The sequence below is a fragment of the Penicillium rubens genome, assembly GCF_028828025.1.
Source record: "Penicillium rubens strain IBT 27055 chromosome Unknown utg000003l_segment0_segment0, whole genome shotgun sequence".
Lineage (NCBI taxonomy): Eukaryota > Fungi > Ascomycota > Eurotiomycetes > Eurotiales > Aspergillaceae > Penicillium > Penicillium rubens.
Genome location: NW_026890601.1, coordinates 5947173 through 5968186, shown reverse-complemented (window position 1 = coordinate 5968186; position 21014 = coordinate 5947173). Strand labels below are relative to the sequence as shown.

General features: G+C 50.4%; 10 protein-coding genes across 10 annotated transcripts; 4 read left to right on the top strand and 6 right to left on the bottom strand.

Annotated features, from left to right (window-relative positions):
- Positions 1-170: 170 nt before the first annotated feature.
- On the top strand, positions 171-946 carry N7525_008489 (putative flavoprotein; the record flags this gene model as incomplete). Its single annotated transcript, XM_002562543.2, has 2 exons — positions 171-486; positions 546-946. 2 exons carry the CDS (start codon positions 171-173, stop codon positions 944-946), a joined length of 717 nt encoding a protein of 238 aa, XP_002562589.1.
- Positions 947-993: 47 nt separating this feature from the next.
- N7525_008488 (putative para-hydroxybenzoate-polyprenyltransferase Coq2) lies at positions 994-2250 on the bottom strand (the record flags this gene model as incomplete). Its single annotated transcript, XM_002562542.1, has 1 exon — positions 994-2250. One exon carries the CDS (start codon positions 2248-2250, stop codon positions 994-996), a length of 1257 nt encoding a protein of 418 aa, XP_002562588.1.
- An 816-nt stretch (positions 2251-3066) lies between these two features.
- Positions 3067-5420, top strand: N7525_008487 (putative JmjC domain protein; the record flags this gene model as incomplete). Its single annotated transcript, XM_002562541.1, has 2 exons — positions 3067-3334; positions 3409-5420. 2 exons carry the CDS (start codon positions 3067-3069, stop codon positions 5418-5420), a joined length of 2280 nt encoding a protein of 759 aa, XP_002562587.1.
- Positions 5421-5754: 334 nt separating this feature from the next.
- Positions 5755-6416, bottom strand: N7525_008486 (uncharacterized protein; the record flags this gene model as incomplete). The annotated part of the gene is made up of 3 exons (XM_002562540.1): positions 5755-5849; positions 5901-6219; positions 6276-6416. The coding sequence occupies 3 exons, from the start codon at positions 6414-6416 to the stop codon at positions 5755-5757; spliced, it is 555 nt and encodes a 184-aa protein (XP_002562586.1).
- Positions 6417-6585: 169 nt separating this feature from the next.
- On the top strand, positions 6586-7210 carry N7525_008485 (cytochrome c oxidase assembly factor 1 family protein; the record flags this gene model as incomplete). The annotated part of the gene is made up of 2 exons (XM_002562539.1): positions 6586-7047; positions 7121-7210. 2 exons carry the CDS (start codon positions 6586-6588, stop codon positions 7208-7210), a joined length of 552 nt encoding a protein of 183 aa, XP_002562585.1.
- Positions 7211-7456: 246 nt separating this feature from the next.
- N7525_008484 (mitochondrial 54S ribosomal protein uL3m) lies at positions 7457-8421 on the bottom strand (the record flags this gene model as incomplete). Its single annotated transcript, XM_002562538.2, has 2 exons — positions 7457-7563; positions 7638-8421. The coding sequence occupies 2 exons, from the start codon at positions 8419-8421 to the stop codon at positions 7457-7459; spliced, it is 891 nt and encodes a 296-aa protein (XP_002562584.1).
- Positions 8422-8855: 434 nt separating this feature from the next.
- On the top strand, positions 8856-9737 carry N7525_008483 (FAM210 family protein; the record flags this gene model as incomplete). Its single annotated transcript, XM_002562537.2, has 2 exons — positions 8856-9429; positions 9495-9737. 2 exons carry the CDS (start codon positions 8856-8858, stop codon positions 9644-9646), a joined length of 726 nt encoding a protein of 241 aa, XP_002562583.1. The 3' UTR covers positions 9647-9737.
- Positions 9738-10076: 339 nt separating this feature from the next.
- Positions 10077-14263, bottom strand: phoC (uncharacterized protein; the record flags this gene model as incomplete). The annotated part of the gene is made up of 8 exons (XM_061214409.1): positions 10077-10289; positions 10352-10521; positions 10577-13061; positions 13125-13175; positions 13237-13362; positions 13422-13506; positions 13578-13698; positions 14215-14263. 8 exons carry the CDS (start codon positions 14261-14263, stop codon positions 10077-10079), a joined length of 3300 nt encoding a protein of 1099 aa, XP_061068840.1.
- Positions 14264-15052: 789 nt separating this feature from the next.
- On the bottom strand, positions 15053-16318 carry N7525_008481 (uncharacterized protein; the record flags this gene model as incomplete). The annotated part of the gene is made up of 1 exon (XM_002562535.1): positions 15053-16318. The coding sequence occupies one exon, from the start codon at positions 16316-16318 to the stop codon at positions 15053-15055; it is 1266 nt and encodes a 421-aa protein (XP_002562581.1).
- A 1614-nt stretch (positions 16319-17932) lies between these two features.
- Positions 17933-19951, bottom strand: N7525_008480 (uncharacterized protein; the record flags this gene model as incomplete). The annotated part of the gene is made up of 1 exon (XM_002562534.2): positions 17933-19951. One exon carries the CDS (start codon positions 19949-19951, stop codon positions 17933-17935), a length of 2019 nt encoding a protein of 672 aa, XP_002562580.1.
- Positions 19952-21014: the final 1063 nt, after the last annotated feature.

Here is a 21014-nt window from a genome sequence, read left to right as displayed (position 1 = left end):
CAACGTTAAAGTTGCCTCGGGGAAAGGTTTAGTATTATTTAATCAGCGGTTGGTCCGCGGGTCACGTCGATCCCCACATATCTAAAGCTCTCTAGGGCTCTATGGACCAGTCGTCTTCTTTTCTTGTTCACTGTCTTTTCTCTGCTTCCCTTACAATAAAGATACAGGCAATGGATTCTCAAGTATCGCCTACGCCGTTTATTGCGGAGCAGTATACAAATGACAACAAGACCCATGTGCTACTTGCAGCCGCTACCATTAACCTGCGCAACATTGCTGAGGCACTATGTCGTAATAAAAACATATCAGTCCGCATCCTAGTCAGCGAGCCTGCGGAGAAGTTCCTCGCTGGACAGAGCTTGGAGCAGCCGGTTCTCGGCACTCTGCTTCAAATAGATGGTGTGGACGCTATCTACCGGGACCAAGATGAATGGTCCCCATCATGGACTCGCGGAGGACCAGTTCTGCATATTGAACTGCGCAAGTGTCAGTGACTATTTAGATACATGGTACATAATACAGTGAACCAACTGACATCATAATAGGGGCGCATATTCTACTGGTTGCCCCAATGTCTGCAAATACCATGGCGAAAACGGCTAATGGGATCGCCGACAACCTGCTTCTATCGGTTATCAGGGCCTGGGATACGACTGGAGTAGTGGATATGGGCTTCAAGACCCAGAAACCTATGATCTTTGCAGCGTTGGATATGGACCCCTGTACGTACAGGCATCCAGTGACCGAGAAACAGCTTACAGTTCTACGCGATCAGTGGGGATGGAGTGAATCAAACCCAGAAGGCTGGTTGACTGTGCTTCCTCCCATAGAGAAGAACTTGGCTTATGGAGATGTCGGTGCTGGGAGTGCTGGGAGTATGATGGACTGGAGAGATATCGTCACTGTCGTCCAACACTACGTGGCGGGATTGGCACAGCAGTCGTGAGGAAAAAAAGAACCAAGGCTTAAACGCCTATTTATATTGTTACATGGTTATTGCGTTGACTCGGCCACTACGCGCTCCGGCTCCGTCGTATTGTACAGACCAAGGTACTGCGTCGCGTACTCGGCGAACAAGCCCAAGGAGATCCCCCCACCGGTCAGCAGACATCCGTTCCTGAACCACCACCAGCAGTTCCGAACATTCTTCAACTGAACCTTCCAAATCATGAGACCAAGCGACAAAACGGCACTGCCGCAGCTGCCAACGAAGAATACAGGTCCGCAACCGGCAGCAACTCCTGCAGCGGCGAGGAGGGAGACCTGAGTCACCGCCAAGCCACTCAGGACAGCCTTGGTGTTGTGCTCATGGCGGAGGGCGATTGACTTGATCCCGGCCTTAACATCGTCTTTAATGTCCATATGTGCATAGATCATATCGTACAGAACTGTCCAAGCAATACAACTGGAATAAAGGGCACCTGCAGCCATCAAGGCATCATGATTGGCAAGCAGGTCCACCCCCAACGCTGGGAATCCCATAATCGCTCCCCATGAAAAGGCAAGCCCAAGCACAGCTTGCGGGTAATTGGTCACGCGCTTAGCAAGGGGGTATGCCACCACGATAGGCAAGCTAGGAATCCCATACCAAAGGCACTGGGTAGGGAACGAAAGAAGCACGCCCAACCCAGCCACCAACTGTGAGCCTGTAAAAAGTATTGCATTTTTCGGCGACAGTGCACCTCGGGCGATGGGTCGGAACTTGGTGCGTTCGACGTGAGGGTCCAGGTTTCGATCCCACAAGTCATTTATGGCGCAGCCTGCACCGCGCATGATCAGCGCACCGGAAAAGAACAGTGCTGATGTTCCCAGGACATGGAGCGGTGCTGCACCAGCCATTGGCGCAGCGAGGAGGGTGGAGAAGAGAGTTGGGAAGAATAGGTAGTATGTGCCCGTGGGCTTGTCCAGCCGCACCAATTCCGCATACGGTATCCATGAACTCGGCAGAGACGCAATCAAGCCGGTTTTTGGCAGGATATAGTGCGTGGCTGGGTTCTTCTCCGCACTATCCGTCTCGGTTGGTTGTGTTGCGGGCGATTGCAACTGTGAGCTGTGTCGGACTTGGACTTGTGTTGTTCGCAAGGCAATGGATGAGCCACTGGCGAGAAATCGGGGGTCTTTCAATTGCGTCGGGGAATAGGCATTGTGAGCGAATGTGGGAAGGCGCCCATTGTATAGACCAGTGAGGTTGACCTTTTGCCTGTATGGGGATAGTCGAGCGCGGAGGAGACGGGAGCTAGTGGAAAGCATGACGAGGGCAGGAGATCTAGAAACCGAACGTGGGTCAATTAAGGCGATTGACAATTGGCAATATTCATGATCCTGTCAGAAGCCTTGAAGGTCTGGCCATCTGAAGATCTGTATGTTGTAGATGTCGGAAATTACATCGTCATGCAGGAAAAAGCGGATTGGTTCCTCCCCCTAAGCCTATTTCGGGCATCAGATCTATGAAGTCGAGCTGTCACGACATACTGAGACTACCAAGTATATATTGAACTGAATTTTATCTAAATTTACAATCTAATGAAAAAAAAAAAAGAAGAAAAGCCATGCAATGTACTCTAAGTTCCCTAATGTCTATGTTGTCGTAGGCAAAATGGTGAAATCAAATGTCAATTCCAAGGTTCACGTGTATATTTCTGCCTGAGGCCAAAAAACGCGGCATCCCGCGTTCCCCCAGAAGTTGAAGATCCGAAGTAAAGGGAATCTACAACATCCCTTTCTTTCAAATCACTCTATCTGATCTTATCTCTCCTGGTCCCAACCTTGGATTGACATCTTCTACGCTTCTGTACTATCTATTGTGCACCTGCCCACTCCTCCGCTCCTTCCCACTCCACCCAAATAACTTGTCCCAACCATTGTCCCACCCACACCACAGAAACAGCAAAGAACAGCACAATTCACCCAGCTAGTTAAATCCTGAGTCTGCACAACCTTTGACTTTGGCCCTGACCACCAACATTCCCCCTCAAACCATGAAATTCGCTCCTACGACCTTTGCGCCGATTACAAACATAAACTAAGCATCAATACCTTGCTCCCCTCTGGGGCCCTACGGTCGCCATGCCAGCACATAGAACCCGGCTGGCTTTTGAGCCACTCTCGCCTCTTCTGGACATCCATCGGGTTGTCGAGTCTACTCCGAATTTCGAGTTTGCGATGGATATCACCTGTGACGCAATTGAGGATTTCCCTCTTGAGGATTTCGAGAAGCTTGTCCTGTACCAGGTTGTCCTGAGCGGAAGACCCTTGGTAATCAGAGGATTTCATCAACGTCTTGACAAACGTATTTTTTCGGAGAAATGGCTCCGAGCAAAATACGCGAAGAAAGGTGAGTTCGCGCTCTTGAATGGTTTCTATCTCATCCCTCGTTGGTCAATACTAACTTACAACCTCTCTTAATAGTGGAGGAAGTTAGAGATCTAGTAAAAAAAAAGACCTTCAATTTCAGTATGGGTCACTACCTTGACAATCTGTCACTTCTCACTCGGCAAGTGACGGTCCACAACTACACACACAAGGACCTCCAACGGCTCTACCTTAAGGACATCGACTGTCCACCCGAGTGGCATGCTTATCTAGAGAACCTGTTACCACCGTTCCTTTTCTATCTAAACGAAGGGCCCAAAGGCTTCGAAGGCTCTGCGTCGGGAAAGACAAATCTGTCTGAAATTCCCAAGTCCACCCAAGGCGACCCCATCGCGCCGTCGGGTGATTTGATGAGCAGTCTTCCCCCAAGCATGCGCGCGGAGAACCTGATGTGCTACATCGGCCATGAGGGTACGTACACACCAGCACACCAAGAGATGTGTGCTAGTCTCGGTCACAACATAATGGTCGAGGCGTCCGATGGGTCTGTAGAAAACGGCAAGCCAACGGTACCTGGTTCTTCAATTTGGCTCATGACAGAGACCAAAGATCGACGGATTGTTTCCGAATACTGGATGTCTGTCCTTGGGCATGATATTGACATCGAGGATTTCTTTGCCCCCTTGCATGCATGGGAGATTGCACCATTCAAGACCTGGGTGGTTGAACAGAGGCCCGGCGACCTTATTCTTGTACCCCCTCTTGCTGCACACCAGGTTTGGAACCGCGGCACTCGGACGACGAAAGTTGCCTGGAACCGCACTACTGTGGACACGCTCGAGCTGGCTCTGCATGAAGCTTTGCCGCATGCGCGAATGGTCTGCCGTGATGAACAATATAAGAACAAAGCCATTGTTTACTTTGCTCTTGAGCGGTATTCAAAATTGTTGCGGCAAGCAAAAAAGGTCGACCATCCTGTGGTGGTTCAACTGTGGGACGATTTCAAACGTCTTTTTAACCTGTACAAGGGCATTTTGCTGTCTGAATCATTTTCTCAGAAGAACCCAGAGAAGAACGTCGAATATCATGAGTTCCAAAGCAACGTCACCTGCTCATTTTGCCGGTGCAACATCTTTAACAGGTTTCTTACCTGTCCTGGCTGCGCAAATGCCCTTGGGGGCGAGGAGGACCCATACGATATATGCATGGATTGCTATGTCATGGGTAGAAGCTGTGCCTGCATTTCCCATCTCAAGTGGATGGAACAGTTTCCGTGGAAGCTGTTAACAGAACGATACGAAACATGGCGACGGCTGATCATTTCCTCCGATGAGAACAACAAGGATTTGAAGGTTCAGTTTCCCACCTTCATTGTCGCTAGAGGACAGGTAGGCAAAAAGTCTGTGGCCGAGATTTGCCAGGAACAACTGGTGCGCCGCCCCTGGAACGACCCAAAGAAGCCCAAGCCCGTGGTAGACAATACCAACGAAGATGCTGGTAGTGAGTCTGAAGGAAACAGCCGGTCAAAAAAGCGCCGCAAAATGCGGCAATCACTTATGGCGAAATCTGATGATGTCCACCGCTGTCACGTTTGTCTTCATTTTGAAGTCAACTGGAAACTCGCTCCATGCTCGAACTGTGACCAGCGCTACTGTTACGGCAGTTTGTTCCGCGCCTTTGAAATCTCCCCACAGGAGGCGATGGAAAAACATCACTGGCTCTGTCCAAAGTGTCGTAAAGAATGCAGTTGTGGTGCCTGCCAGCGTGACCCTTCAATGAAACCATATGAGCCTAACTGTACCATTCTGGGCCATGATACCAGTAAGGTTGCCGATCCCCGCAGCATCGAGACCCTGGTTGATTTCCGGAAATCAAATCTGTGGTGGCTGAAGAAGTTTGGCGATGATGTCCACGGACGTATACAGAAACGCCAAAAGGAAGCCGAGGAAGCTGAATTGGAGCGGCAGAAGACCCTTGAAGATCAGGGGTTCAGCTTCGAGACCAGCCCCTTCGACCCGCCACAGAATGGGAACGGGAATGATGAGAACCCACTTGGCTTCGACGATAACGACGGGGGGATCCCCGTGGATCCCTCGTTGATGACCTAGGGCTCTGTTGCGAGCCTCGGCGCTTGAAACGACTCATTAACTTCGCTTCATTTGAGCATACGACAGAGATCACTTGCGCAACAAGTTGCTAAGAGAGATGCGGAAAATAATTGAAAGTTTCTCGTGGGATATGCGTATTCTACGAACCACAGCGAGCATTGAATATTTGGGAAAGGGTGTTTGATTAAGGAAATCGGATGTGTGATTTGTGATTCCCCAAAGAGTTTAATCTCTTGTGCGACACCATGGTTTAACAAAAGATCTGGCTGTACTTTAATAATGAACATATATGTATTCAAGTTGAGATCAAGTTGAATTCGTGAAGTACTATTGGCTAGGCACCTTTGTACTCGTACTGTAGATCCTTAAGGGATGCAAGGTCAACAGAGAGCATGACCTTTTGAGCAAGTAGAATTACTGCGAGCATGGCTGTACATGGTCAGACTCGATACCTTATAGCCGAGAAAGAAGGCAACTTACCGCCAGGAATCAAGTATAGAACTGGATGGACCGCATAAGATGGCTCTGTAGAAAGGTAGACCACAGCAAGTAACAAGCAAACTGCACTGGTTCCAGGTACCAGAGCGGCATGAAGCCGAGCAATACGTTCAGTGTGGAAGGTCATAGGCTTCTTGCCTTTACGATCTGGGTGGAGAGGAAAACATTTCATGATATAGGCCGTTGTCAGCAACGAGGCAAGACCGAGGAGCGAGAACAATCGTTCAGCCTGACTGGAGGCCGACAGCACCGAAGGCACAAATACTGTAGCAGCCAGCACTGGAAGTGCAGTAAAAATCATCTGGGGAGATATTTAGCATTCGTCCTTGCTCATAAAAGAAGGAAAAAGATATGTACACTGTACTGGGCGTTGCGAGCATCATTCTGGCTCTGCAACTGCTCGATGACCCGTTCCTGTTGCTCTTCGTCCAACTCTTCTCGTTCGCCCTCCGATTCCTCGGGGTACCGAAACGCCTTGCGCAATCTCACCGCAGCCATTTCTCGAAGATTTAAACCCAAAACAAAAGCGTTGTATTCTCAGCCGGTGGTCGTGCAGTGACGTCGAAAGGTCAAATCTGTTTGTCTTGTTTGACACTCTTTTCTTCCGCAACCCCCCAAACCCCAACCAACCCGACAAACACCGAAAATAACCCCCAAAAGCACAGCAATGGTCTTCTCTCGAGCGTTCACGCGGCGCGCCGCGCTCGCCCGGCAATCCGCCCGACCCAACATAGCCAGCCGACGCACAATGATAGCTGCCCCAGGTCCGAACACAGGACCACTACTGGAACGACGAGCGGACCGCGAGCTACCGAACCCAAACCCTGGCCGAAAGTGGCTTTACACACTCCCGATCTTCATTATCGCGACGGGAGCAGGCATGCTTGGAATTTTCAATTACCAGAAGTCGTCGTCGAGCATTGTGAACAGCACGCTGTATGCGCTGCGGACGTCGCCGCGGGCTCGCGAGATCCTGGGCGATGAGATCTACTTCGCGCAGCAGATTCCTTGGATCAGTGGCGAGATGAACCAATTGCATGGGCGGATTGATATCTCGTTCTGGGTTAAGGGGACGAAGTCTCAGGGCAAGATGAAGTTCCGAAGCATTCGGCCGGATCGTATGAGCTATGTGAGTTTTTGGTCTATTTGGTTTGTGGCGTGTTCTGTGTTGGTTGCTGACTTGGTTTCTTCTCTTCTTTTAGTTCCGCACCGAGGAATGGAGTCTGGAGACCGAGGATGGAACGGTGGTTCAATTGCTCGACAATGATAGCGATCCCTTCCGGAAGAACTGAATATTGGAGAGTGTACAGATACAGCAGTGCATTGGCTCGGGCGTTCAGGAACATTCTTCTTTATGGGATCATTTGTTGCTTTATCAATTCGGCGAAGCCATTGTTTTTCTTTTTCTCAATGGCTAAGAGAAAAAAGGAAGAAGGATATCATTTTTTGTATCATATACAAACGCCGCTCAAGTCAAACAATATCGCGCGTATGGTGTAATAGTACATGGTCAGAACTAAGAAAAGAAAAACCTCCGATTAAGCAGTGGCAGGTTCCGTCGCCTCTGCCTGTGGCACTTCCGGCCATGGCTTCTTGATCGCATCCTGGATTCTCACAACACAGCCCTTGGGACCACTGACAGCACCTGAAGCAAAGGAGATATATTAGCAAAAGAGAATTCGGGAAAGGCTCAGAGCAGCTCCAGATCGAATCACATACCGCTGACAACCACAATACCATTCTCAGAATCCACCTTGAGAATCTTCAAGTTCTGAACAGTGTTCTGAGTATTGCCCATGTTTCCGGCCATCTTCTTTCCGGGGTAAACACGGGAACCACCACCCTGACCAGGACCAGAAGAACCCATCGAACGATGCGTCAAACTAACACCGTGACTGCGATCCTGACCGCCGAAGCCGTGTCTCTTCATGACACCAGCAAAACCCTTACCCTTAGTGTTGGAGCGAGCATCAACAAACTGGCCCTCCTGGAACCAACCCGCCTCGATGCTCTGACCAACAGGGATGAGGCCCGCCTCGTCCTTAACGCGGAACTCAAAGATATGGCGCTTAGGCGAGATCCCATTAACCGAGAAATGTCCAAGCATCGACTTGGTCACGTTGCTCGGGTGTTTCCAGCCAGCACCGACCTGCACAGCATAATAACCATGTCTCTCGCGGGTCTTGTGGGAAATAACCTCAACACGATCCAGCTGGAGAACAGTGCAGGGGATGCGCTTTCCAGACTCAGGATCGTAGATAGCAGTCATGCCCTTCTTGATACCGATAGCTCCAGTGCGGAGCGGGAGGGAATTGGCTTTGCGGCGGAGCGCCGCCGTCGACGTCGATTCGAGGACTGGCAGCCCGGGTCCGATATTGAAACGACTGGGTTTGGGCGGGTTGAGAGATCGGATTCCGAATGAGCGCACGGGGATCCGGGGCGTGATCAACGGGGCACCCCATACGGGTGAGAGCTGAAGTAGCCCTCCTAAGCGCGGCGACATGGTGGGCTTGATATTGGGAGGGGGATTGGGGTGCTCGTCGTGGCTGAGAACTCGGGAAGTTTTTGGTGTTGGGCTTAGTCAGCGCATATGCACGCCCCGAAGTATACAAAGTCAGAGCTGCCACGCATTATGTCGAAGGACCATAGCTAGACACTGGGGATCTCGTACAAATAATAGCAAAAAGCGATAGACATCATACAAACGCTCATCTACTGTATACAACATCCCGTTCTACGCCAATACCAACACATCCCGTATTAATCCCTAACTCCGGCAGACACAGCCGCAGCCCGATCGGACCGGAAGCCGAAAACGCCGAGAGAAACCAAAAAAAAAGCACAGCATTCCATGTCCTATCCAGATTCAACACCAATTCGCTCACTGAATCACACCCCCTCAATCCAGAACACCAGGGGACGACAAAGCAACGCACCATGTCCCTCCGCCCAACCCTCCTCAAACAATGGATCTCGCGGCCGAGCGAGATCCTCAAATCAACCCCAAGCTTAACCTCATACCTCCACCCCTCGGCCCGTCCATCCCTCGCACACCGCAGCATAATATTCCCGTCCGCAGGGCAAGCAACACGACGAAGCCTTACCACAGCGCGCTTGCCGACGCGCACCCGTCCGGGACCGAGCTCGTTCCACCCCAAGCAGCGCCGGTTCAATTCCGGGTCGGCTGGCGGTGGTGGTAAGGGATCTGGGGCTGGAGCTGGAGCTGGAGCTTCGGAGAAGGCGTCGCTGTCGCAGCGGCTGAAGAAGCTCTCGCGGGAGTATGGATGGGCTGCGCTGGGAGTGTATCTTGGACTGTCGGCGCTGGATTTCCCATTCTGTTTTGCGGCTGTGCGGTTGCTTGGTGTTGAGCGCATTGGATACTATGAGCATGTCGTTGTTGGATTCGTCAAGGATAAGCTCAAGTCTGTGTGGCCGCAGACTAAGAGTTCTGAGGCGGAGGATGGGCAGGGGCAACTTGCTCAGGCTGAGGAACGGAATCAGGAAGAAGCTAGTAAGTTTTTCTGTTTTGTTGGTGTCGGAAGGTCGAGGTGCTTATCGATGGTTTCTTTTTGGCAGGTATCTGGACACAATTGGTTTTCGCTTATGCCATCCACAAGAGCTTTGTGTTTATTCGAGTACCGTTGACGGCGGCTGTGACGCCAAAGGTTGTGAAGACGCTGCGTGGATGGGGTTGGGATATTGGGAAGAGAAAGCCCAAGAGTACATGAAGGTGATGTGATTATATAGCATAGCGGGAGATACAGGACACTTGGGATTTGGACCATTGTACATTATTAGCCATTCAGCTCTCTAATACGGAAATCTTTATTCCTTTTGACATTGTCCTCTCAAGCACTTCCGGACGATCTACATGTAATCGACAACAGCCAAACCAAGAGAAGCCCAGCTCTATCTCTAGCGCCCAAGGTGAGATAGGAAATGAACAAAGGACGAAAAGAAGAATAAAGAGAACGTCGGACGCTAGTGACTATCTCTGGTGTTTGAAATAACTAGCCAAGAGCAAAGTAGAGAACAAGAAAATAAAGCAGATATGGCATGGCAAAGGCTACTAAAGCTCGTAATCTTCGTTGTGGAAATTAAATTGCGAAGTATGTAAAGGGTGGGGGTGCTTCCAAAGGAAAGCAAGGGTGAATCGGATCACATATCGATCATATCGTTAAATCTCAGAATGCCGTTGGCTCTCATAACGCCGTTGACACCGTCAGGCATGCGGTATGCCCATTCGGCAACGCCCATGGTATCAGTGGGTAGCTCCTCGAGTCGATCCGGCTGACTGACCTCATCAGAGGTGTCGGCTACAAGCACAAGGCCGAGCTCCTTGATGGTTTCGACGAGCGCAGGAACGACATTCTACACAGTGGTTAGCAGGCAGACTAGAAAGAGAAAGAGAGACAGCGCTGGACCAAACATACCAAAAGGCTAGATCTGCAGATCAGGCCCATAAAGTTGTTGCTCTGGGCAATGCGAGCAGACTCCTTAATCGACATTGAGGCCCGGCCACTGCTATTGACATGGGGCATCGAGTCGACGTTCCCAGCCAGGTCCCGAATTTGACCAAGATCGTTGCAAAGAAGAACAGGATCTAGTCATAGAGTCAGTATCACGTATGAGTTGGTCTGTATTTCAAGGAGACTCACAGTTTGGTTGCTTCCAGTTGAGAGCACTACAAATGTTCGGGTTGTAGGAGGTGAACACCACGGAACGCATGAACTCTGGATTCTTGTCGCGGGCCACACGGGCATGATCAAAGACGTCGGTCAGGATAACATCGGCAAAGCTATTAACATCCGCCAAAGAAGTCATGTGGAGTTTCTTCTCCTCCGTAGGCGACGGGTAGAGGAGGGAGATATTGACATTCAAGTCAATAGGGAGTTGTTGCAAGACATCGCGTAACGACAAGAACGACGCCGCTAGGAGTCGATGAGTCTGCGGCATGTCATTCGTCGCTTCTGTTTCCAAGAACTTGAGGATCTCGGTATGGTTGGCACCGCAGTCTGCGCCAATGGCCTGGAACTGGGCATATGTCAAATGAGACACTGGGATGTCGACTCCGTGGTGGTTGATCATAAATTGCGGGTAAAGGACTGCGACGCGGTCCTGGGTCAGTTGTACAAAGAGCTGGACATAATCTCCCGACAAGCTGGAACCAGTGACCAGTCCATTGTGGTCTGAGTCAAGGGCACTAGTGGCCTTCCAGTATGTAGCAAAGTGTGTAATCTCCAGAGGATCACCATGGTATGGCTTGATCACTTGGAAGTTGAAGCGCAGCTGGCCGATTGTACGAAGTCGGGGGTCGAATAGAGGCAGGCAGCCTGAGCCAGTGCTGGACGACTCGGCACGGAAGATGTCTGGCAGAGCCACACTCTTTGCAATCACCTTTGAACCAAAGGTAGGGAAGATCTCAAAGTCCACAGCAAAGGTGTCCAAATTATCCACGTGGAACGATATTGTGCGCGTCTCTTCCTGAATGGGTAGCATGACAGTACGAGGAATGAGATCTGACAGCTTGGAAGAGATGGTCATGCGAGCAGCAGGATGGCGGCCTGCCTGGTCAAAGGCAATAGACCCGACATTTCCTTGATCGAACAGAAGCTGCACAAATACTTTCTTGTCGAGGAAGTTGTGACCATAGCGGCGGAGAGGGATAATGGGAGGAGGCAATTCAAGGTCCGGGATGCCATCAGCCATTTCCAATTCAGAGACGCTCGTAACTACAGACATGTCGCCCATCGGGCCGGGTTCTTGCATCCGCACGCCATTGAGAATGTCAAGCGGTCCCAGTGTAGGCTTTTTGCCGGAGGGCTGTGCCCAGAGAAGGAGCATGCACTCCAGATGCCCTTCCCAGGCAGCATAGTACATAGACGAGAGGCCCTTTTCATCTGGGACCTGGGCATCAACCCCGCACTCGAGAAGAGTGCGTAGGCAGGGAACGCAGCCCTCGCTAGCGGCATGGAACAGTGGAGTCCACTGGTATAGCTTGTCCTTCTGGTCGAGATCAGCACCGTGCTCCTTCAGCAGTAATAGTAGCTCTGGTGATTGTGAGGCGCGTGCAACCATATGCTGGGGATATAGACCCTCTGCATCAGGCAGTAACTTCGCATTTCGCTCAAGAAGCATCCTCGCGATGGGGAGAGAGCCGTGTTGACAGGCGAGATTCAAAGGAATATGATCGGGCCCCTTCAAGGGCCGGTGGTCCATTCCCTTCATAGGAGGCGACTCGGGCTCTGGATCGACGCGGGCATTACTACACAGAACCTGCTCGGCGCACGCCAGCTGGCCCTTTACGATGCTGTGAATTAGAGGTGTAAAGTTGTCATGGTCCATGATATCGACGGTATGAGGGCCGGCTGCGAGCAGATGTCGCACCATATCCACGCGGCCGTGCATGCACGCGTAGTGGAGGGGGATTCGACCATAGACATCGGCGCGGGCGAAATCAACACCTGCCTGTAGACCCGCGTGGAAGACAAATAATCGGCCCGAAATGGCGGCTTCGTGGAGGCAGTTTCGTTCGTTGATGTCGTCCTCGGCGTGTATGTCAACCAGTTTGCTCTCCAATAGCAGACCGAGCACTTCATCCGAGAACCCGTTGATGGCGGTCAGGAATGTACGGGTGGCACGTTCACGGGCGTCCGGCAACTGCTGCAACCTGGCCAGCCATTCACGTAGGGTTTGCAGGTTACCGGTGGAGGCTGACTGCAAGATCTGGCTGTCCATTTCATCCTCTTCCGACCCCAAGGTTGCGGTACGGTCTAATGGACGTGAGGCGTCATATTGAATGTTCTCACCCTCGGCCCAGGCCTCTAATTCCAGTCGCGCGGTGGTAGCTCTGTCCGCAAGGTCTCGAAGAACTTCACGGTTGAAGCATGGTTGCACTTCGACTGCCCGATGCAGATACAGCTCTTTCATACGAGACTTGGATGTTTTATCCCATTTCTTGAGGATTTTAGACATGGCAGTCTCATTGATCTCAACGAATTGCTGCAATTTGTTCAGGTCACCATCGAATTGTTGGAAGCCTTCGAACATAGCAGCAAAATTCGATGGTGCTTTGGAATTTGAGGTGGCTCGGGATTGAGTTACCCGTTTCTTGTCGACCAACGTCCTTAGGCGCAGAGAAAACTAAAACGATATGATAAGTTTCCGGATATGGTCATGACTGTGCACTGGTTAAATTGGCCATACCTCTGATTCTTTCTGGAGGTAGAAAGTGTTGACTTTCTCAATCTCTCGTTCCTATACATCATGGTAAGTACATCCATCTTCCGATATGCATGAAATTATTCCGACAACCTACCAAACGGAAGAAGAACACCTCCTTGTTTGCGCGCAAGGCGCCCTGGGGGTCCGCATTAGCTCTCGCAATTTCCTCGGCTGTTCTCTGTGCCGGGATAGTCGGGGTGGCACTGAGTTGCTTGATCAGCTGAAAAGGAGTTAGCCATGCCCATATTCCCTCGCAAGCGGGCAGGACGTTAAACCAACCTTCTTCAGTGCCTTGTAGTTAACAAAGCTGGCGGCATATTCAGGAAGATCTAGCTGCCTGCGCTGGATCTGTTTGCCGAATTTCCTAGCAAGTCAGGGCATATCAGTAGCAGCTCAAGAAATGAATCACCCGGTAACAGAAACGGAAGGGCATACGTACATGTTTGCACAATCTCGGAGAGAGCTTTAGCTCTCCCGAGCTCTGAAGACCGATATTGCGTCAGTAGCGCAAGTTCAGCAAAACGGAGCTGAAAGCTAGGATAATGGAAGCCGAGGACTGTGCGAGGTAGGGCGCAAGGGTATCAATGGGGGGGGAAGAAAAAAGTAAGAGACAGGGTGGGATGACAAGGACACGTTTGGGACGGAACCAAAGCTAAGGCTTCGGGGGGGCAAGAGGGGGCGGTTAATGCGCTATCACAGTGGGGAAGGATAATAGTGGGACAAGTAAGAGACGGAGTGACACAAGTAAATAAAATGTGTGACGCTGAGTCCCCATATATCAAATCAAGGGTTAAGACGCTAAGAGCAGAAGTTTAGCCCTGGAGAGGTTGAAGCGGTGATAGAGCGATAGAGATAGAGATAGCGGGGCAAAGACTCGAGAGACACATGTGGGAGAACGGAGTACGGAGTACAGGGGGACCAGGTACGAATCCAATGTGGTTCAGTTCTGTATAGTTCGAAAACTAACAGAGAAGGGAAAAGCTGTGAGGTGCAATTAAGCCGGGGAGTGGAGAGCTGTGTGAATCATCCATCGCCAATCACCGCCAACAGCGGACGCACGTTGTTAACTTACTGGTAGCCACTGCAACGGAAATGTACCGAGAACTGCTATTATCGGCCATAATTTTACTTTTAATAGATTAAATCGGAGTATTTCTACATATTTAGTCTATCTTAGTCTATCTTAGTATGTTTTAGTACATGTTAGTAAAAGTATATTGTTCTGAGCTTCCTTTCCAAGATATCATACATGATTCTGCCGACATTCTCCGAACTATATCTACATACGGAGTACATCCATATACAACATAAGTATACGACGTATATAAATCATTCAAATATAAACCTTTCATTTCAGTATACCGGATACAAGACTTCAACAAGGGAACTAGGAGTAAATCCAAGACACCCGAGGTATCATTGCAAAATCTCGACTATGTTCAGTCGCATGGAAAACTCCACACTCAGCAGGAAATGTACAAGATGGAGTTCCTCACAGTTCCATGTAGACATGAACAATAAAAAAAAAAAAACAATGGACACAGACATAAACGAGGTGTGAAAAGAAAAAGGCGAAAACAAGCTATGCAGCTGAGACCAGATGCGCGGGATATATCAAACAGAGATGACCAAACCAAATCAAAGCCCGACAGGCCGATTAAGGGGAGAGAGAGAAGACAGAAAAAGAAAATGAAGGTGTAGAGGACAATAGAGACATGAAGTGAAGGTCCATCGCGCCGGGAATTGGAACATGAGAGACCCGAAAAGAACGAATGAAGTCGGCGGTGGTCGAGATAGAAAGAGCGTATGGTATTGTGCAAGGTAGGAAAAAACAACAAAAAAACATAAAAGGAAATGCCGAGCTTTTGGAGATCAGAGATTATTGGAGAAAATCTGAATCAGTCGGGCCATCAGAAGTTCTGCGCGATACCGGCATTCCCCTGTCGTGGATAAACACCGGGGTTCTCGATGCGGGTATTGCGGCGCGCCTGGACATCACGGATCACAGGCTGATAGTCATCTCCGCCGTATGCGCCGTGTGTGTTGATGTCGCCGTAGTACGGGTTCTCACCGTAGTAGCCAGCTGAGGGGTGGACAGCGGACATGTGACTTTCCTCTGATGCGTCGGAACGGTTGGCTGCGGAGTAAGCGGAGGATGCATTGGAGGGGCCACGGTGAATGTCGCCGTTGCGGTTGTTCGCAGCCACTGGGGCGGCACCCAGCACGCCAATGGGTTCAACAATCTCGCCAGAGTCGGGGCGGGCGCCATCAGAATATTGAACGGTGCCTTCGCTGGGTGTTGCGGCGTGGTGATAACCGGGGCTGCTTCCTTCCGACATGGCCAGGCCACCCATTCCACTGGAGAGGTTGGTGGACGCCTTGCGCCCAGCAGAGGTGGTTCCCCAGCCGCGGTAGCCGGAGGATTCGTCATCCTTGGGAACCACGACGCCTCCGATACCGGGAAGGGTTGGGTCGTTGTTCGGGTTGAATCCGTACTCCTCCACTTCTTTGCGACGCTCCTCCTCGGCCGCCTTGTTGGCCTTGCGCTTACGCCAGAAGAAGAGCAGCGCCAAGATGATCAATGCCACTGAGACAACCGGAACAACAACTGCAACGGCAATTGTGCCGCTAGGAGAAAGACCGCCGGATCCTGCTGCTGTGCCGGAGGTTGCGAGCGCGGCTGAATCAGTTGCACTGGAAGAGGTGGTAGACGTGGCACCGGTGTTAGACGCTATTTGGGTGGACGTGACAACAACTACGGTAGTTCCCTCTGTCGATGTAAATGTTGTCTTCTCCTCACTTGAGGTGGTGGATGGTGCGGTTGTAGTAGAAGAGGTGGAAGAGGTAGAAGAGGTGGAAGAAGAAGTAGACGAAGTGGAAGTGGAAGTGGGCGAAGTAGACGTAGGGTCGGGGGTCGACGTGGTAGGCTCGGTCGTGGGCGTGCTACTAGTACTGCTCGTGGTGGAACTGGTGGTAGTTGGCTCAGTTGAACTAGAGGTGGTGGGAGCAGGCGCAGACGAAGAGGTCGTTTCGGTAGAAGAGGTGGAGGGTTGGGCGGCAGATGTTTCACTGCTGGTCTCAGGAGACCCCGAAGTCTGTACAACAGTTTCCGCAGCGCTAGAAGCGATAGCTGCAGCGGCAGCGGCGGCGCCAGCGGCTTTGGATGGGGAGGCCATCTCAATAGCAATATTGGTCAATGTCGGTCAAGAATAAGTGATGTCCGTTGAGATTGCAGGCTGTTGGTAGGATCGATGTGATCCTGAGCCGGGCCGTTCGGCGAGTTTTGAGAGATTAGGGATGCTTCCGGGTGCGGAAATAATTTCGGGCTGAATGAGACCGGGGGTTCACAATTTCGAATCCGAGTCGATAGACTTATTTAACGAGAGACTGCGATTTGGACGCGTAAGGAGAGACGTTATGGTCGGAGTCTCAGGGGAAAATTGGCGATATCTCAGGAACCGATCGGAATCGGAAGAAAAGAAGAAGGAAAATGAAGAAGGATAGAAAAGAGAAAAGAACAAATACAAGATACTCACAATCTCTCGGGGCCGAATCTAGCAGCCATGAGAGGAGAGAAGTTGTGTGGAAGAGTGAGATTGAAGTGGGAAGTGGAGATTTCTTACGATTGCGGCGTATCCGCATTCCTAGTTGTATTAATAGATACAGATGCACTTTGATTTAAGCATTGCTGATAATTGACGGTAAAAAGCACATCCTCTAATTTCATACTACGCTTGAGTTGCAGTTGCATTGCAACAACATGATGCTGTTTCTGGTAATCCCTTGATCCGGCCATGCAAACCCCTGTGGCTAAGGGTAGGACACTCTAATACTCTCTGATGCTCCCTAATACTCTACCTACATATCTCTCTAAGAATCTCTCTAAGATTCTAAGAGTTTGAAAATATATTCCCTAGAATAACCCATGTTCAATGCCAATATTTACTGTTACTTATGTGTTTATTATTCGGTACCGAGAAAAAAAAATATAGAGAGAACCGAGCTGAGAGTACCCGTGGGTGTTAGCCTTGGAGTAAGGAAGCGCCGAGGCTGATTCCAAGGTTATCCAATGGAGACTTCCAACTTTGGAAGATTCTCTTATACGATTCCACTTACTACAACATACCTTCGTATTTAAAAGTCAATGATGCAGAGTGTACTCAGTTGCCACATCTCTGATTCTGATTCTGATTCTGATTCCCCACTTCAACGGTTTTGTTAACAATACTGTACGGTGCATGTTTACTTTAATTAAAAAAATACGATCGGCATGGATAATCTTGTTTCCTGCGTCTAGCCCATTGGCATATTAGCTCTCGCCTTGCCCCTGACTGTTTGGTTAGCGCTCGGCCCGATTTCCGCTTAACCAACTCCCAATTTCCCATACAGTACGGAGTACAAATCTATGGAGCAGATGTGTACTACGCTCCAACCATTAGAGGATTTGGATATTCTAGAACTACGGAATACTGTTTTATAAGAAAACAAGCCAGCAAACCTCTAACAAAATCCGAATATATGCAGCCCAGAGACCGGGCAGAAGAAATGAAATTTCAAAGCGATCACGGGAGACAAATCCAACCATCATCTATTTACGCCATTGATAGCAGATTCCAGACCAAAAAAAAAAGAGAACAGAGTAATGAATATAAAAAGGGACGATGGCCCCCCCAAAAGCTCAAGCACCGGGGAACCCAGATGAGAAACAACAAAAATCAAATCATCACGTGCCCTTATACGAGGTACCAAAACAACAAAGTCGTGACATTGGAAAGGACAAGCCCGCTTCCTTATGTGTTGTTCATATCCCACTTCGGACGTAGAGTGGCCATCATGTCGTCCTTAGTGCCGACCGCCTCGGCCGGCAGACGACTGACACGGTAGTTGCCCATGCGGATATTATTCTGGTGGTGAGCAGACACGACAGTCCGAGCACTGCGAATACTTCCCGCATCACTACCGGCACCCTCATTCTTGAAACGGGGCGGGGGCACAAAGTCCAGGTTGGTGAACGTGCCGGACTTGCGCAAGGCGTGAGGGCTGGGCATCACGGCGAGCTCGTCAAAGGCAGAGGCCAGTGGCGTGTGGGCTCGCACACCAGGGATATAGTGGCGTACGCCACCCGTGGGTGTCTCAGGGCGGCCCGCACGGCGGTCCTTGAATCCATTGGCCGGGGCAAAGTCCATGGCAGTCATGAGGGAGTCGTCCGTCAACATGTGAGGAGTAGGCAGGATTTGCAGCGGTGAAGGCGGTGGAATCGGTTTCTTGGGACCGCGTGGACCAGGCATACGGCCAGAGGCAGATGAGAAGGCGCGTGGCCCGGGCATACCATTATAGCCAGCAGAGTTGGTGGCCATATGGCGAGCGGCTCCCTGGAAGCGCGGAGGTGCGCGAGGCGGCGGTGTCATCGCGCGACGGGTCATCGGCTCGGCGAATGGAGCAACACCATGAGTGGCATCATAATAGTCGCCAGTAATTGGGTCGTAGATGAAACCAGCATTACCACCACCCTCATAGAACTCGGGCCCGAAGTCCTCGTAGTATGTGGGCTCCTGGCCGTTCTTGCTCTCATCGAAGTACTCCTTGTAGAAGGAGCGAATCCGATTGGCACGCTGTTCTGGGTTGTCGGCGGGGTCCTCTGGGGGCAACGGGCGCAATCCGAGAGTCATCCGGCGGGTATCACGACGGTTATCATATGCCGCATCCAGATTTTGAGGTTCCTCCGGGAGTTCCGGATTCTTGTTATCGTGGCTGAGGGCATTATGTTGCTGGACATCTTCCGTGCCATGGATGTTGACCGTAGGGAGAGTGTATTGTGACTTGCGGTCATCGCCGTAATCACTACTGGTAACAACACTGTCCGGCAGGGAAATACGAGGAAGCTGCGATGCAGGAGCCTGGTTATGGTCCAAGTCTCGTGATTGCGAAGGCTCAGGCAGCGGGAAGTTGAGGCGCTCTTCATGCTGGTTGTTATATGTGTTGCCGTGTGTATTATCTAGTCCGAAATTTAGGCCCAACGAGGAATCCAGATGGGGCAGGGGCTCTGGCGAAGGAATCCGATTGGCGTTGGGACTTCCAATAGCCATGCCAGGTTGCTGTGCAGCAGGTGGATGCGTGACTCCGGGAACTTCCCCAAGGTAGTCATTGTGCTGATCCAGACTGCGTCCATGCGATTCGATAGGGGAGGAGTACAGCGGCGGGGATGAACGAGACATCCTCTGCGCATTCTGGAGAAGACCTGAATTGCCGTCATCGGCACCTTCGAATCGGGAACCCCTGGGGTATGACCGAATAGAGGCAGTGGCCGGGCGGTACTTGTCATCATCTATTGACATGGAGCGCAGAGACTCCGGGGAATTTTTCAGGCCCGGGGGCATCAGATAAGGGCCCACATCAAGAGACAGGCCTTTGGTATGGGTTGGTTCCGACATCGGGGGCATTCCAGGACCTTTCCTCCTGGTTGCAGGCCCCACTGTATCCATTCCAAAATCGAGAGATTTATGTTTATCCATTGCATCTTCCCGCAGAAGTTTCTTCACATGTCTCCGGTGAAGCACGATGAGGACGACAATAGCACACAGGATGGGAACACCTGCACCTAGGACGACAGGCAAGACCGTTGTTGTCAGATTGCTGGTGGGCTTTTCACCCGTGACCGTGGTAGATGCTTCGGCTCTTGCCACGAGTGAGGGAAGCTCGGTGGCTATAGAGGAGGTACTGGGGACCAAAAATGGCAATCGATGTGGAGGGATGACATCCCGACGAACGTGGTTTCGCATCACCAAGCCGGCATGGTGAGCATGAGGCATAGTCGATGTAGTCTGGTCTATGCGAATAAACCCGACTTCTGTCTGGAACGTGAAGACCGGTCGACACGTTTAAAAAGGCGATCGCCGCTCGAGATTGATGCTCGTCATTTAAATTTCACACGATTGAAAAAAAAATCACGAATATCTGAAATAAAAAGAGCGTAAGAGGTGTAGCAATGTAAAGGAGTGTATAGGACTAGGTCCTCAAAAAGAGTGGCGGCCAGCAGCCAAAAGAGAATGAATATGAGTAGGATAAAGAGAGAGAGAGAAGAAAAGAGGAGAAGGAGAAGTGAGTTCTAGAATAGTGGACTAGCGCCAATATTATACAGAGACTTTGGTATTGTACTCTGTACCTATGTAAGTACAGGTCTATCTCCGCATCTTCCCCTGAGTCTTAATTTAGAACAACCCTAAATACCCTAAATCCATATTGTAATTATGGACTGTTATTGTTATTGTTATTGTTATTGTTTTTGTCTGTTTATTCCCCTGATCTTTTAACCATGTAATATCCACTACTCCTAATGTAAGACCAAATGCAGCAAGCAAGGCGAGGGTAAGACACCTCCAAGATATGGGACCATGTACTAGCGTCAGGAACCCGCCTTCTCAGCCAATCGCTGAACGGCTGCCCCTGAGTTGGGAAGTTGCCCAGGTGGACACCAAAAGTGGCTGTACCTAGGTATCTTGTTTATTACGAACGTTCACTGTTTTCTGTATCTTCCATGTAAGGGCACAAGGGGGCTTTTCTTGTTTTTCATTTCTTTTTCCTTTTCTTCCTACTTGTATATGCTCCAAGCCAATGCCAAGCCCTGGCTCTTCACATTGGCTAATGCTTAATCTGTAGCAAAAGGGAATAATAAACCTATATGGAGTACTACACCGTACTTTATATATAAAGAGATCAATAGTCAATTGATTCAATACAAGCTGATTTTGAGGCTGTAATTTCTGCTTCAAGATGAGACGCCGGTGTAGCCCCCCTCATTTCCAGCCCCGGATAATACTCGGAATACTCGGATTAACGATACTACGTCTTACCCTTATCGTACATATGTACTCC